This window comes from Drosophila obscura, unplaced genomic scaffold (genome assembly GCF_018151105.1).
Source record: "Drosophila obscura isolate BZ-5 IFL unplaced genomic scaffold, ASM1815110v1 contig_208, whole genome shotgun sequence".
Lineage (NCBI taxonomy): Eukaryota > Metazoa > Arthropoda > Insecta > Diptera > Drosophilidae > Drosophila > Drosophila obscura.
In genome coordinates, this window is record NW_024542799.1 from 731,315 (window position 1) to 746,905 (window position 15,591).

General features: G+C 40.7%; 4 protein-coding genes across 11 annotated transcripts in view; 2 read left to right on the forward strand and 2 right to left on the reverse strand.

Moving 5' to 3' along the window:
- The window catches only part of LOC111070899 (SCY1-like protein 2), a 50,660-nt gene extending 41,420 nt beyond the window's left edge, over nt 1–9,240 (forward strand). For 4 of the 8 annotated variants that reach the window (XM_041594129.1, XM_041594130.1, XM_041594128.1 and 1 more), the window contains 3 exons: nt 578–831; nt 1,683–1,745; nt 4,905–5,747. In XM_041594129.1, the coding sequence (XP_041450063.1) occupies nt 578–831; nt 1,683–1,745; nt 4,905–5,222 (635 nt within the window). In that variant the 3' untranslated portion in view covers nt 5,223–5,747. Of the gene's footprint in view, nt 1–577; nt 832–1,682; nt 1,746–3,993; nt 4,012–4,904; nt 5,748–8,636 lie in introns of those variants that run through there. The other 4 variants (XM_022361939.2, XM_022361941.2, XM_022361936.2 and 1 more) reach the window with 4 other exon arrangements.
- Nucleotides 9,241–11,435: 2,195 nt separating this feature from the next.
- LOC111070900 lies at nt 11,436–12,365 on the reverse strand. Its single transcript, XM_022361942.2, has 4 exons — nt 12,141–12,365; nt 11,867–12,077; nt 11,719–11,812; nt 11,436–11,655 (listed from the first exon to the last, which is right to left on the reverse strand). Exons 1-4 carry the CDS (start codon nt 12,310–12,312, stop codon nt 11,506–11,508), a joined length of 627 nt encoding a protein of 208 aa, XP_022217634.2. The 5' UTR covers nt 12,313–12,365; the 3' UTR covers nt 11,436–11,505.
- An 83-nt stretch (nt 12,366–12,448) lies between these two features.
- On the forward strand, nt 12,449–14,282 carry LOC111070884 (caspase Dronc). Its single transcript, XM_022361920.2, has 2 exons — nt 12,449–13,303; nt 13,370–14,282. Exons 1-2 carry the CDS (start codon nt 12,851–12,853, stop codon nt 14,270–14,272), a joined length of 1,356 nt encoding a protein of 451 aa, XP_022217612.1. The 5' UTR covers nt 12,449–12,850; the 3' UTR covers nt 14,273–14,282.
- A 346-nt stretch (nt 14,283–14,628) lies between these two features.
- LOC111070885 lies at nt 14,629–15,582 on the reverse strand. The gene is made up of 2 exons (XM_022361921.2): nt 15,191–15,582; nt 14,629–15,125 (listed from the first exon to the last, which is right to left on the reverse strand). Exons 1-2 carry the CDS (start codon nt 15,494–15,496, stop codon nt 14,727–14,729), a joined length of 705 nt encoding a protein of 234 aa, XP_022217613.2. The 5' UTR covers nt 15,497–15,582; the 3' UTR covers nt 14,629–14,726.
- Between the last annotated feature and the right edge of the window lie 9 nt (nt 15,583–15,591).

The window sequence follows — 15,591 nt, forward strand, 5'->3', positions numbered from 1 at the left end:
AGCAACCCCAATAAACTACAAAGGGAATGGATAAACTTGACATTCAAGTTAATAACTTTCGCCATGTATTGCCACAAAATGTGCCTCGTCTGGTGGAATAACCCAAAACCAAAAAGAGGACGATGACGGGTACAAGGACAGGGAGCATGGGATGCCAGGTGTCAGGGTCTGGTTAGGGAGCCAACAAGAGTCATGTGCAGCGGCCGCAACCGCAAAATGTGCGAATGTCCTTGACAGTGATAGAAACAGCAAAGGGAAGGATTGTAGCTGGCGGTGGAGGAGGAGAGCAGGAGGTCTGAAATGGGGCGCCGTTTGGGGTTTTGTTGGTTTTTGGTAGTGAGTGCGTGTGGCTGCGGGCTACGGGCTGCGTGCTACGGGCTACGTGCCTCTGTTTTCAGGCCTCCACCGCGAGCATTATTAGACTTAATTAGCTGGGCTCAAAGCACCAAATGTTGGCCCTGTCAGCGTACACGTAATTGTATCTGATGTCTCTCTCGCTCTCTCTCTCTCTCTCTGTGTTTATACAATGTATCTGTATATATGTATGTATATCTGTTTGTCTCTGTTTTTGCGGCAGGGTCTGGCATGCTGGGTGGCTGGTGGTTTGGCTGCTCGCCATCGTCGCCGGATAGCAATTTCCTGCGCGTTGGGAACGTGTTCCCCAATCGACGGCTCTCGGACAACACGCTGATGACACCCAAGATCCGCATCGCGCCCTCGTGCGCCTCATCACCGGGCGGCACGCCGGGCAGCGGCCTGCCGACGCGCCGCCACTCGAGCATTGGGCCACAGGAGCGTCGGGGCTCCGCCATCAATTTGTCGCCGCCAACTGTAAGTTGTTTGTGTCTGGCCACGCCACTGGGCGAGCCTTCAGATCCAGTTCCAGTTTTTGTTTTTCGTTTTCGAATTTGGTTTTCATTTGTTGCTTTTCGTATTGTCATTTTTCATTTTCATTTTTCTTTTCGGTTTTTTCATTCTTGTTTGTCGTTCATTTTGCGGCCGCCATTGTTTGTTGTGGTTTCACTTTCGTTGTTGGTTTTTTTTTTTCATTTCGGGGGCTCTTCCCTTTCAATTGACTTTCGGCGGCCACAAAGGGCAACAAAAAGTCGAGTCATCTTTTTATTGGAATTTCATTTGAGGCCAGCAGCCCATGTGTCATCATATAACCAGTTGAAACTATAACTATTACTATATCCAAAATAGCGATAGTCTTATAGCCTCATAGCCTCATAGCCATATAGCTATAGCGCCTAGCGTAGCGTTTAGCGTGTTTAATTTCAGTCTACAGTTACAGTTACCGTTAACAGTTAACAGTTGCCACCACAAGCTGCTTGAAGCGAACATTGCCACAAAACCAGACAAGAAACATTCCGTTCTCGTTTCAGTTTCAGTATCACTTTAAGTTTGCTTTAAATTTGATTTCCCCCATCTTTGATTTTTGATGAATGTTACTCATTATCCCTACCAACCCCCCCACCCCACCCCACTAAAGCCCCGCCGCCATGAAGTCAACATGCAACAAAAAGCTCTAACACACACTCTCTTATCTCTTATCTCCACTCTCCCCCCACACGAAAAACCCCCACCACACCATGTGCCACACAAAATATGAACAAAATAACGGTTGTGTCCACCTCATCGGGGGTCATTCGATCTCCCTCCACTCTCTTAAAAACATTTAGTACGGTGGTGCCCGCGGTAGCTCTGGATCGAGTCTATCGGTGCCCTCGACTTCGGTATATGTCGTAAGTCTAAAAAACACAGCAATCTGTCACCTCTACTATGTCGATAACTGAATGCTTCGACTGCGTCGAAGATGCTGTACCCTTGCTAGGCTTTTGGATCAAGAATATTCCTTTGCAATGTCTTCTGAACGGGAATCTGTTCCATCCATATTATTTGTTTTATTAGTCCTTTTAGCTAACCAAACGCAAAGCCTCGGCAAGGGTATAGGCAAGCAGCCAGACATGGTTGGACCTAATATCGTTCGAATTTGATGATCTTCTTGTGCGAGTTGTAGGCATCATGAAGCCAGCATCAGCATTGAAATGGACTTTTTTATGTCTCGTTGTTGTCTGTCTCGTTGTTACTGTTATATCGTTGTCGTCTCCAAAAAAAAAAACGCATTCCACAAAACTCAACTCTGTCTCGCTGTTGCTCTCTCTAACCACACACACAAACAGACACTCTCGTCTACTCGTACATTCATAAGCAATAACAGACACGCTCGTTCAAGCTTGCAACGGTTCTTGTTCTCGTTCTCGTTCTTGTTTCTGTCCATGTCCATCCATGCCAAAGGTAGTTGCGTGCACCCCAGATGATGCTCATCCGTTTCCGTTTCTAACCGTTTCCACCAAAATTTCTACCCGTTTGCTCGCCTACTCTCGCTCGCTCGCACGCGTCACTCGCTGCGTCTCTTTTGATGTGTGTTTTTTGAGACTGAAAACTGAGTTTTGAATATGAATTTGAATATGAATTTGACTTGCTGTCTGAATCTCTCTCGTTGCTGTTCTCGTTCTCGTAACCGTATCCGTATCCGTACTCGTTCTTGTGCTGTTATTTGAATGGATTTTGTTTCCATATTCTGTGGTTTATGTTTCCTTAATTTTCTATCCGTGTTGATTTTGGTTTGCCCTTCTATGCATTTTGCTGCGCTGTTGCTACCTACATACATACTTACCTACATATGTGTTACTGTTTCTGTTTCTGTTTATGTCTCCTTCCTATCTTTAACCAAATCTTCATTGTTTTAGTTTATTTCTCGTTTGACTTTTGTGTTGTTCCGATTCAAGAGCTCTGTTCTTGAGCTGTGTCTGCATCTCTCTCTCTGTACATCTCTGTCTATCTCTGGGTCTTGCCCCGCCTCCGGCCGGGCCAAATGGAAGCTTATGCTAATAACCCGTATTGTGTACATATAACAGTCGATTCTATACCATTTTGTTGTTTGTTTTTTTTTTTTTGGTGTTCATGTTACATTCTTTTCCTACTTACGCATTACATTTTGTGTTCCAACTGTGTACAATGTGTTTAAACTTTAAAGAGAGGCACACACGAAAGTTTAATGCAAAATATCTGAACAATGATGTTGGAGAGTCTAACCAAATTGGAGTATGGAAAAATCATCATCAGCGACGTCATTTTTGTTGGGCTTTGTAAGAAATATTGCGTTGAAAATTGTGAATGCGAATATATCAATAAAGAGTACCAATGTTCGAGGGAGAATGAAATTTGATATCCCATAGGACGTTTTACCAAAGGATCAATCCATCTGTGAAATAAGCAAAGCCAATTTACTGGTCCCTAAGATGTCCGTGAAGACCTGATGGAGGACTCGCCATCAGTAGCCAACACAACAGAAACAACAGCAGTTTATGTTTATACCTACTATATCCTATGCAATCAATACCTTTCTATACTGTTCTAAATACTCGTACACCTCTACCTCTACTTGTTCATTAAATGTCCTGATCGTGCTCAATGTTAATTTGATTTCCTTTCCATTTCCACTCTGTTCATGTTGCGTTCATATCCTGGAAAACAAAATAAAAACAAACACAAGAGAAATGTACACCAACACACACACACACACACATGGACACTATATACGTATTATATATATGTACCTTTGTGTTTTTGTATGTCTTAAAAAAACGAAAAGAAAAGCCGAATTTGTTGTGCATTTTCGCTGCTGTTTCTGAATTTTTGAACAGCAGCGTAGTGGAATCATGTTTAACCCCCTGGTTGTTTCTTTAGCCAGCCAAAAACACACACACTCTGACACGCTCCAGGCACATACATATACAGACACAGGCACAGATACAATACATACCTACATATGTACATATGTACAAATGCGTTAAAAGGCTGTTTTTTTCATGAATGTACTTTCCGTTCTTCATTTCATGTACGAACACGAACAAATACAAAAATACAAAAAAATAAAATAAAATCAATTACATATACGTATGAAAAAAAAAAAAACCAAATTCGCAGCTTGCACGGAGCATGATCGTGAGTACACGTTTCATAATTTCGGATTTTCAATTTAATTTTCTTTGAATTTTCCACCACGGTCTCTCTCACATTCACTCTCTTATTCTGTCTTTCAACTATTTAAGGTCTAGACACGCACATACACATACACACAGACACACACACACACACATACACACATACACAAGTATGCTGATATTAAATTTTATGTTAATGTAATTTGATTTCATTTGATGCGGCCCTTATCCAAACTCCCAAACCCCCACAAACCATCATCCCCCTTTTTCGACGGCGAGACCAAATCTGATTTTGAGTACTTGAATAATTTGGTATATGCATACACATAAATATACATAAAAATGTATGTATGTATATTCATTCGCATATGTACATACTATATCCATACATATGTATAATAGCCATACATATACATACCCATTCTATAAGTATTCTCGTACCGCTTCTATTCGTTTATATTCGTTTGTATCAATGTTTTTTGGAACAAACATTCTCATGTCTGTCTGTCGATTGATTGAGATTCCATTTTGACTTTTGCCAAACAAAATCTTTGCTTTCGTTTTGTTGTTTGTTGCTTTGTTGGTTTGTTTGTTCGATTGTTTGATTGTTTGTTTGTTGCACAATCAGCTAAATGTATACCAACTTCTCTGTGAGGTGAGAGCCACTCATGAATAATGCCTTGGTTTCGAGACACTCACACACCTCCACACACACACACACACACACACACACCGAATACTTTTGTACATAGCACAAACAAAATATTAAATAATAACCGAATTATTCTATAAGTATGACCGAAGCGCATCCACCAATCTAATCTAATCTAATCGAATCCAATCCAATCCAGATATTTATATGACATATGACAAGCCCTGACTAATCTTCCAAAGAAATCTCCTTTATTGTACTCCCAAAAACAGGGTGGCTCCATGCCGAACACCTCGAGCAGTGTTCCGTTTTTGTTGTCGTCGAGCATGCAGTCGATAAGGTCGCGCCGCCAGTCGACGGTACTGTCATCGGGTCCACTCGGCTCTGGATCGGGCATACTGCAGCAGCTGGGATCCGGCATGGTAAGACAATTAACTTCCGTATCCGGCACGGTTAGTCCGGTGCCGCTGTTGCGGGTGAATGGCGCACGCAACAGCATCAGCCACAGCCACACCAACGTCCGAAAGTGTCCGTCACTCAATATCACATTCAGTCAATAGTATAATCTGAACGAAATCGGCGGGGCCCAGCCTCCCGCCGATTCGCTCAGATTCGGGTACGTCAATCCAAGCGCCAGCAACAGCAGCAGCTACCATTACGGCTACAATTACAATCAGAATCTCAACAATGTGCGCTACAAAGCCCAGCTGCAGAGTATGAATTTTAATCTTAAACCGCCGCCAAAGTTTTAAATCTCTAAAAACTCAAAACAAAACAAACCAAAAAAAAAACAGAATCTGAAAACTGAATGGAAAGAATGTCATAGATCAAAAGCAAATCAAAGCAAAGCAAAATCGAATCAAACGTTGTATATGCAAGTGGGGGCAGAGGGTAAAATGAAGCAAACAATCAATTTACATTATCTACAATATGAAATATTAATGAATGTACCCATGTACCTACCATACTACTATGAGACATACTCTGGCCTAGACATACGTAATAATTACATACAGTTGATGCTAAAACTAAAAGAAAAAAAAACAGATAAACCAAATATCAATTATATTTACATACATATATACATACATAGAACGAATACAACTGTTGTTTTTGAAGAATTTATTCAAGTCCTATATATTTGTATGTAACATAAATGTTAATGTTGGAAACATATCCAAAGTCGTAACAAAGTTATATTATCTATACGTACCACATAGCCCAATTAGATATTTAATATTATCATTATCCTTATTGTTATTTCTATTGATTGTTGATTATGATTATTGCCTAATACTATGATCCGTACCTCCTATCGTACCTGTTCCTCTCTCTCTCTCTCTCTCTGTCTCACTCTCTCTTTTAAGAAAAGACAACAAAAACACTAAGAAAACATCTTCCAAACAAAAATTGACATAGATCTAAATTTATGATCTATTCTAGTTCCTAAAAAATAACATAAAATTGAGAGAGCTTCAAGTCCACAACAACACACATGCACACTAGTGCCAGTATTCAGTATTCAATATCCAGTATTTATTCATGTACAGTTGTGTGCGTATTGTGTGTTAGTTTTTATGTGCGGAACGTCATGTTAATTTTATTTTTAATTATCATTGTCGTCCCCTGGTAAAAGTACTTGAAAAATAAATTCCATTGTCCCAGTGTCGATGATTAGGTCATAAGTCCCCAATTAACTATGAATTTATCGGATTAATGTTGGATTAATATACACGACCCTATACCCGCTCACCCATTCTCATTAGGCTAAAGTTATACTATCGTACAACTTTAAGGACCAACTAATAAGTTATAAGAACTGATTTCCATTAAGATACATCAGTATTTCGGTATTTAGGTTATTAAATTGGTAATTCCATATTTTTTATTTGAAATTTTAATATTAGTTTAGTCTCCATTTTGCATTTTGCATGAGAGGTTTGCTTGTCTTTTTTTAAATTTTCCCCTTCTAATTGAGTGGCCAAAATTTCCTTCATTTTAAAACAGGGAAATATTTAATATTTAAAGTTTAGTCCAAAAACCATATGCAAAGACTTAAGATAATACTAAAACTATATTCAAAACTTGAAACTTAAATCAATAGCCACAAAAGCTACAGATGTACCTTAAATAATAGTTCAACTAAATATGGCTGAATCTACAAGAGAAACTTGAACTTTTGCTGCGGATATGACCTTTTTAAAAGTGGTGAAACTATCCCAGAACTTAACTATCCCAAAATTCAAAGAGAGTACAAATAAAACCGTAGTTAAAATTGCATGCTATTTACATAAATCGAATAAATGTGCTTTGAATTTGTGGTTGTTTTTGCTTCTACCGATCTACCGATGATCGCCACTCGGTGCTGCTATGGCTATTGCATAATTGTGGTGTTCTGTTACTATGTGTGTATTGTATGTGTACGTACTATTTGTCCTGACTTGCCATTTTACTTTCTGCCCATCTGAACTGCACAATGAATATTTTGGAGATACAACAACAAAAATGAGATAAACTAACGAAAATATCGATGCTGAAATGGCCAACTAAAACCAAGAACCAAGCTAAGCAGCAGCAGCTGAAGATAGAGAGAAGAGAGATAGTGTATGATATACACAAAAATATGTATATGGTGTACCTACCAATGTGTATACTTGATTGATTGACTGACACTGAAGGCTTTAGAGGGCTGCTTGCTAACTAGCCAACTATAAAGCTACGAACCTAAATGAATCTGATCTATAAATCTATACTAAATCTATCAACCGTTTTACCAGTTGTTGATATGCATTTGTATTTGTATTTCTACTACTACTTACTACTACTACTACTATTACTATTAAGTCATTGCGAATTTATTGTAACTGTTAAATGTATTGTATACTTAATTCTAATGCTTCGCCTTTGTTGCACAATCAATGTTGTTTCCCCCCATATATATACATACATATATATAAATACCTGCAAAAATCCCACCAGCCCGCTGTATGTACCTAGCTAGCATTTCAGATTTGAGTTTTTTTTTACTTTGCTTTCGCTGTTTCATTCCTACTGTAAGTTGTACTTATGATTATAATTATATACTTCGAAATGTGCCTTAAGAGTTCAAAAGTTCTCGCATTCTGAGTGCGAAAAATCTCAAAAGATATAAGTACCACCAACAAAAAAAAGATGATCGCCAAGAGTAACGGCTAAACGACCGCCTATTTGTGGTTGAATGTAAGTCGCCTGGAGGAAAGGTGTCCCCCAGTAGCGTAGCTCCCCACCCTCCACAGCTCACTGCAGTCCACACCCATGCCCACACTCATCCACAACTGTACCTTAGTAGTAGTTTTGTAGACCAGACCCACCCCATCCATCCAGTGAGAGCTCAATACACACACACGCACACACAAACACACACGTACAAATAAGAGTGTAAACTGCTCATACATAGATAGATGTCCGTAGTTTTGCATTGTACTCGTATGAACAAGTTGAACCCAACAGATCCCAGAAGGTATCCCAGACATCCAGCATAGGATCCCCGAGCCGATCGAGAGTGCATGACCCAAACCCCGAAATCCCTCAAAACTGATGTCGATGTCTGTCTAAATATCTTTTCTAAATATATATAATTGTAAAAAAATACAAATACCTATTATATGTGTAATAATAGCTCCCCAGTTTATCTCTCCCTGTCTCCAATTATTTGGTGTAATTATTTGGTCCTGTAATTTGTAATACCCCCGTAATATTGTAACATCCGTAACCGTATCCGTATCCATAACTGATCGGTGTGTGTGTTTGAGATTAGCAGCAACAGAAACCCAACGTAATCGTATTTTGACCCGTTTTCGTATCCGTATCCGTAGATAAATAAATAATAAATCCTAACTAACAACAAATACCAATAGCACCGTAATATGTATTTTGAAAATCGTGTAAAACAATCAGATTGATGGCCTAATTATCTTGCAACAACTCTATTACAGTATCAACTATTCTCCGGACGTAACTAAAGAAACGAAAACGAATACAGAAACAGATAAATACCATTCCAAAGAATCTAATTACTTTTCAATGCAATTTCGGTCCAGTAATCAACTTATACAATTAGCTCGAAACATACGAGTTTATTACATTGTAAACGCATACCAAGAGCAAGGCAAACTTAAATATATGTATTTCACTCGAAACTCTAAATGTTATTGCTAGCCAAAATCCAATTTGATGTGACCAAAGAGCGGCAACAATGCTCTCATTATCTTATAATCGCAAAATACTCGTACCAAGAATATCTCCAAAGAAAACCAATTTTAAACTAATTTATCCAAATGATGAAAAGTGTCAAACACAATCAAACACACACTCGCAACACAACACAACAAACACTCATTAGTACATTTTTAGTCCATAGAGATTCCCCACAAAAAGAAAACACACACATACAATGCAAAATGCAATCAATTCGTAGAAACTCGAACAATACATGGATATACATACAAACATATATTCATCATAATTATTATATGTTTATTGCCAGGCCAAAATACTTAGCTTAGCCACTTCCTTTATGTGTCATACAAATACTACTACTACTACTACTACCCCATATGACATATAAATATTTTTCGAATTATTTAGTGAATAACCAAGCCAAATAAGTAATCATTTAGCATCAAAATCTCAGCCTCAGACAGATGGAACTTCGGACCACCGATGAGATGTGTTGTGCTTTCCAAAGAAAATCTCTCAAATGCAATATTATTCATAAGAATTGCCAAGAATTTCCTTCACATTTATTTATTTCCTATATATTTAAACATCCCTCTTTTGGAGGGTGAAATCAGGTCATATCGCTTATACATACATATAAAACCTCACAGATATTAATACAAAACATATATACTCGTACTCGTATTCGTATAAATAATAAATCGTGTACCTAGAGTTGGTACCTAAAACATCGGCACAAGCTAAATCAAAACTTATCCCAGAGCTTTAAAGCAGAAGCAATCAAAATGAATATACATAAATAACCGTGTTAAAAGGGAAAGGGAGAAAAGGAAGAGTTTATATATAACCCAGAGACATGACCCACTACGTTCTCAAATAATGAATCTCTGTACATGAAATCATGAAATCCATTATACTACTCGTACACTCTGTTCACTGTTCACACCCAAAACTACTACTAAGGTGAATACTACTAGCTACACAATATCCAAACAAAAAAAAATAAAATAAAAATCAAAACCAAAACCAAAACAAAAGGTCCACTCCGCCACAGCCATGAAATGAAACCTAAACCTGAACAAATTTTTGTCTGAATCCCAAATCTATAGTCAATTTGTAGTATCGTTGGGCAGTACATTGATAAATCAGCAACTACATACATATATAATGCGTATATATTTATGGTAAATGGTAAACTCTTGAATCTTTATAGTACTCATAAATGAATACATACATTACAATTATCATTGTTGTGGTAGCTTTAGCGGAACCGAGATGGCAAAAAACCAAAAATATGAATTTATATATGTATACACAAGCCAGAAGGCGGTAACAAAGACAAACTCTACACAGAACACTAGAGCTAGAACTTACTTTATATCGTATACTCGTATACATACCATGCTCTGAACGACACGAACGGAAACGGGACAATCAAAATTCTACCGACGCGACATCATGCTCTTTATTTATCAATTCAAATCGTTCTGTTTGTCATTTGTTATGTTATTGTTGTTGTTGTCATTATGTTTGATTCGAGCTTATGGACTTGCCCACATGCACTTTTAGTTGAATTCTCTGTTGCTTTTTGTTGAGTCTGATATTTGGTTAATTAAATTATACGTTCGATCTACGGATCTTAGACAAGGCATATCGATATTGTTTATTGTTTACTAGGACATAATCATATGTATACATAAATTAGATTAACTTAATTTTAATTAATTTAAACTAAACAAAACAAAACCAAAAGGAGGGGAAAACCAAAAGCTCAAACTGGACTGAACTGAACATTTAAGAGTTATATTATGTGTACATTATTGAATATTAAATTGCATTTGATTGTGTGAACAAAACATACATTCATACATATACATACATACAAACATAAATAAGTTTAATGAGAACACTAATTGTGGTAATTTTAAAGGGTATTATATTTGTATTTGTCGTGTATTTGTATGTGTAACTCTGATTGTATGTATGATGAACCTCATCCTCTTCGGTTGTCCTCTAAGCTACATATGCATACATATGTATGTATGTATGTGTAATGGATAAACCAACTCTGTCTCTTGTGATCTATTGTGATGCTATGAGAGTCAAGCAGCACTCAACTGTTTTTATGCCTCTTAAAGTTTAAAACAAAGCAAAAGCAAAACCAAAACTAAAACTCTATTCTAACTCTAGTCTACTCGTACTTGCAAATTGGCAACAAAAGAATTATTGAAATTGAAAACAATCATGCACAATAATCGTGTGGCAAGACCCAGGAGGAGAGGCCAAGTTAAGACCCCAAGCTCTTTTTCATATACATATGTATGTATGTACTCGTACTTACACTACTTGAAGTAATTGTGTACTAAAGGAATTCTAGATTTTAAATGTGCTTCAACTGTTTATAGTAAAGTACTTAATTATGGGTGTAATTAACTAATATGTAACTAATATTTATGCGTACTCGTACAATGGTTAGGTATACATATGTATAATCATGTGGGATAGATGGATTTAATGTTGGAATGGAGCCACAAAATGTGCAAAGGGTATGTGTACGTGTACAAAACAAAAACAATTGAATATTAATGTTTAATAAATGTGTGGAAAATAACAACAAAACAGCGTCTATGTTTTCCATTCGTCCTGGAACAGCGGGTCCAGGCTGCACTTTTGCGGCTGTGCCTGATAGTTGTACTCCTTGCAGTTGTACAGCCGCTGCCCCATGTCTCGGGCCGCCTCGTCCGATTCATCTGTGTTGGCCTCGGCTATCAGGAGCTGTGTGTGCCTCAGGGAGGTGTGTTAATTTCTGTCTTGTCTAAATGGAATTCAGGGGCTTACCTCAATCTCTCGGGACAGGAATGCTTTGGTTGTATCACTCATTTTCTCCTGGGGCTGTCCCATCAGTGCGTTGCTCAGGAATTTATAGGCACCACTGGAATGGGATTTGTTGGTCACAAATGTGCATCATGTATGGGCAAGTACCTACGTCAAATCTATGCCATTCATATTAGCCGCCGATGGCCGCCGCTCGTTGCGCAGTATGGAGTTCAGAACGGCGGCTGCCTCGTACTCACAGCGCCCGGACAACTGTGTGGCCTTCATCAGCTCCAGCCACTGGTTAATGTTGTTGAGACTTACCGAATCGCATTCGTGCTCCACCTTCGCCTCTGCATTTTCACAGCTGCTGACCATGTACTCTGAGATTGATTTGTGTTTTGGTTAATTTAATGTGCCGCTGTTTCTCTGGGGCGCACACTTACCAATAATGGCCTCGCAGTTTTTTCCGTTTTCGGTGGCCCGCTTCAGGTTTTCCCGCGAGAAGCCCTTCTTTTCCAGATAGTTCAAAACGCGCTGCTTCGTGGGCTTGGTCAGTTTGGGCTTTCTTTTCTTCACAGATATCGCCATATTAGGCGTTTCTTTATTTTCTGCCATTATATTTATGCGGCCGTCAGCGGAATTCCAAAATCAAAACACTATCAGCTGTTGCTGCAGTGTTGCCAGTCGTCGCTGGCTCTGGACGTATGTGCGTCGAGTCAGTGTTGCCACCACTTTAAAAAGTGAAGCGAAAGTGGTCGGACGCGCGCGCTCAGTCACTGCCAAAGTGCATTTATTCCTTTTGTTTCAAAAGAAATATTATTTAAATAGCATAGTATTTTGTTTTAATATAATTGGTGCAATTTAGTGCAATATATGCTAAGTAATTTGCTTTTGAAAAAATAAGGAACACGCCACGCCAGCCAAGAGAGTTGCTGTGAAGTTTGCTGCTGCGAACGCGAACGCAAAGACAAAGAAACGAGAAGAACTTCGTCCGAAAGTCGTCCAGTCACGGAAAGACGGAAAGACCTCCCCTCCTAATTCCGAAGGTGACTCATTGCCAATATCACTGCCAATTGGAGATTGAAACTGCCAGAACAATTCGATCAATTTAACTCACCGTCCTTCACACCTCCACCATAAAAGCGCTTCCAAGATGCAGCCTTCAAGGCGGGAAATCGGAATGCTCCAAAAGCATCGTGAGCACATCATCGAGCACCTCGACGAGCTGGTGAAATGCACCAACTACAGGCGCATCAGAGAGGAATGTCTGCGTATGAACCTCTTGTCGCCCAGCATGCTGCGTATTGTTGAAGATCTGAGCGGTGCTGGGTTCAATATGAGCAAGGAGGACAGCCTGCTGGAGCAGCACAGGCGGCTGCTAATCAAGATAACCAAGCGCGGTCCCGCGGCATACAACCAGCTCATAACTGCCCTGCGCAATGTGGGGAGTCTGCAGGCGGTGAGGCTGCTAGAGGATGTTTCCGAGCAGAACTCCGGCTCCCCCTTCATATCCATCAACGAGCGGAAGATTACCCGCAAGTCGGCCGACATTGTGGATACACCGTCGCCGTCGGTGGCGGCGAGTGAAGGTGCATGTGTCAGCAAGGTGGGGTTCCTGTACAATGTGCCCGTTCTGTTTTCCTTATATTCACGTTATTCAACTGATTTTCAGAGGGAATACAATGAAGCAGGTGGACCGCTTATACCCTACATGGAGCCTGTGGACGGACAAAAGCGTGACGTCAAGAAGTCGGACAGAATCCACACCGACGAAGTGGTCGGCACGTACAGCATGCAGTCGAAGCATTATCGGGGCGTGCTGCTGATGATCAATATCATAGACTTTCCGGACACTGAGCGCAAGAGAAACGGCGCCGAAGTGGACAGCGATTCGTTGATCCACCTGTTCAGGGAAATGGGCTTCACGATATTCGCCTACAACAACATGAACCAGCAGCAGTTCTTCGACACCCTCGGCAAGGTCACCTCTTCGAAGTATGCACAGCAGACCGAGTGCTTTGTAATGGTGCTGATGACGCATGGCGAGCGTGTCGGGGAAAGGGATAAAGTGGAGTTTGGCGACGGCTCGGTGGTGGATGTGCACAAGATCAAGAGCTATTTCCAGGCCAGTGTCAGCCCGTATCTGGTGCACAAGCCAAAGGTGCTCATCTTTCCCTTTTGTCGCGGCAGAGAACCCGATCTCGGGCAGTCCATGAACAACTTTGATTCCATTGGCACGGCCGCTGCTCGTCAGGAAGAGACTGTTGTCGAGACCGAGGGCATACCCTCCACCTACACCAATGTGCCATCCCTGTCGGACACGCTGGTCTGCTATGCCAGCACACCGGGCTATGTGACCCATCGCGACCCCGAATCGGGTAGCTGGTACATTCAGAAGTTCTGCGACATGATGGCCGACCATGCCCACAACACGCCCATGGAGGATATTCTGAAGAAGACCAACGATCGGGTGGGCACAATGAGGACCAGCAAGGGCTCCCTGCAGACGGGCTCCTTCGATAATCTCGGCTTCAATAAGAAACTATTCTTCAATCCGGGCTTCTACACGGAATAGTCACTGCCACTGCCATGGCATATAATGAAAGCATTCCTGACTGAATATTTGCATTTCTCCAACTCGAAGCCCCCCTACGAATCCGTGTCTATATGTAAGTTTCGTCGCATTTATGTATTTTAGATTATGTGTCTTGTGCTCTCGTGTGTGTGCTATATGTATACGTACCTCTCACCCACCCACCATATTGTGTCCCGTCTCTCTACTCTATCCACAAATACTCAGCCCTTTTTTATGTTTCGAATGTACCCCCTCCGATGGGGTATGAATAGGAGCTTTACCATAAAGTATGACAATTTTAGAAACATTTTTACACTCCCATCAATTGATTATACATTTGAATAATAAATTTGATCGATTTTGGCCCAATTTAGATACGAAATCGGGTGGGGAAACTATATTTACAAACTATTTAATTAATTTAAAATCTATATCTACAGTCTAGGCGAGGGGCCTATGCCACGTCATCATTATCCTCTTCCTCCAGGTGGGACAGCTGCAGTTTGCCAGCAGCACGATTTTGATTTTCCTTGGGCTTCGATTTCTTTTGCTTCTGCGGCTTCTGGCCAATGATGTACTCGGGCATCACCAGTTTGGAGCCCCTTAGCTGGGGCTTGTCCAGCTCCACATCGGCCACTTCGTCGGCCTGCAGTTTCTTGAGATTGCGATTCAGTTTGCTCTTCTTTTTGAATTCAATTTTGCCTGCCGCTTCCATTGCTGCATCGTCTTCTCCTGGCTCCGTCTGGCGTTGGGCATCCATTTCGCGCAGAAAAGACAAGGCGGCGCTGGAGTTGCTTTGATCGGATATGTCCACATCTTCCAGTGAATACTTTTTCCACTTGTGCGGGTTCATCTGAAAAGAACACTCAAGATATTGTTAAAATCTCTTAATAGAGTAGGGACCGCTGCGCTGCTAACCTGATAGTCGGGCGTCTTGCGGGGCTTCAGGCAGCGTCCAATCGGCATTTCCGGCTTCTTGAATATACTCTCCTTGCCCCTCATGCGCTTCAGTTGGCCCGCATCGGGCTCAGTGCCACAATCAATGCTGCGGCCATGGCGATAGTGCATGACCTGTCCATATCCGGCGTCGCCTCCTGCTCGTTCGAGGGCATTCACCGTGTACGACTTGGCCTTGCTCTGATCCAGGGCCGTACCCTTGAGCTCTTTGCTGGCGTCGTCGAGGCACGCGAAGAGTGCATTGCGCTTGGCCGAAAACTCTTGCATTTTGCAATAAACAAAATTATTTTGCCGTGAAATAAATTAAAGTGCAGCAGAGCGTTGCCACACCTATGTATTATGTAGGCAAACAGCTGTTCAGA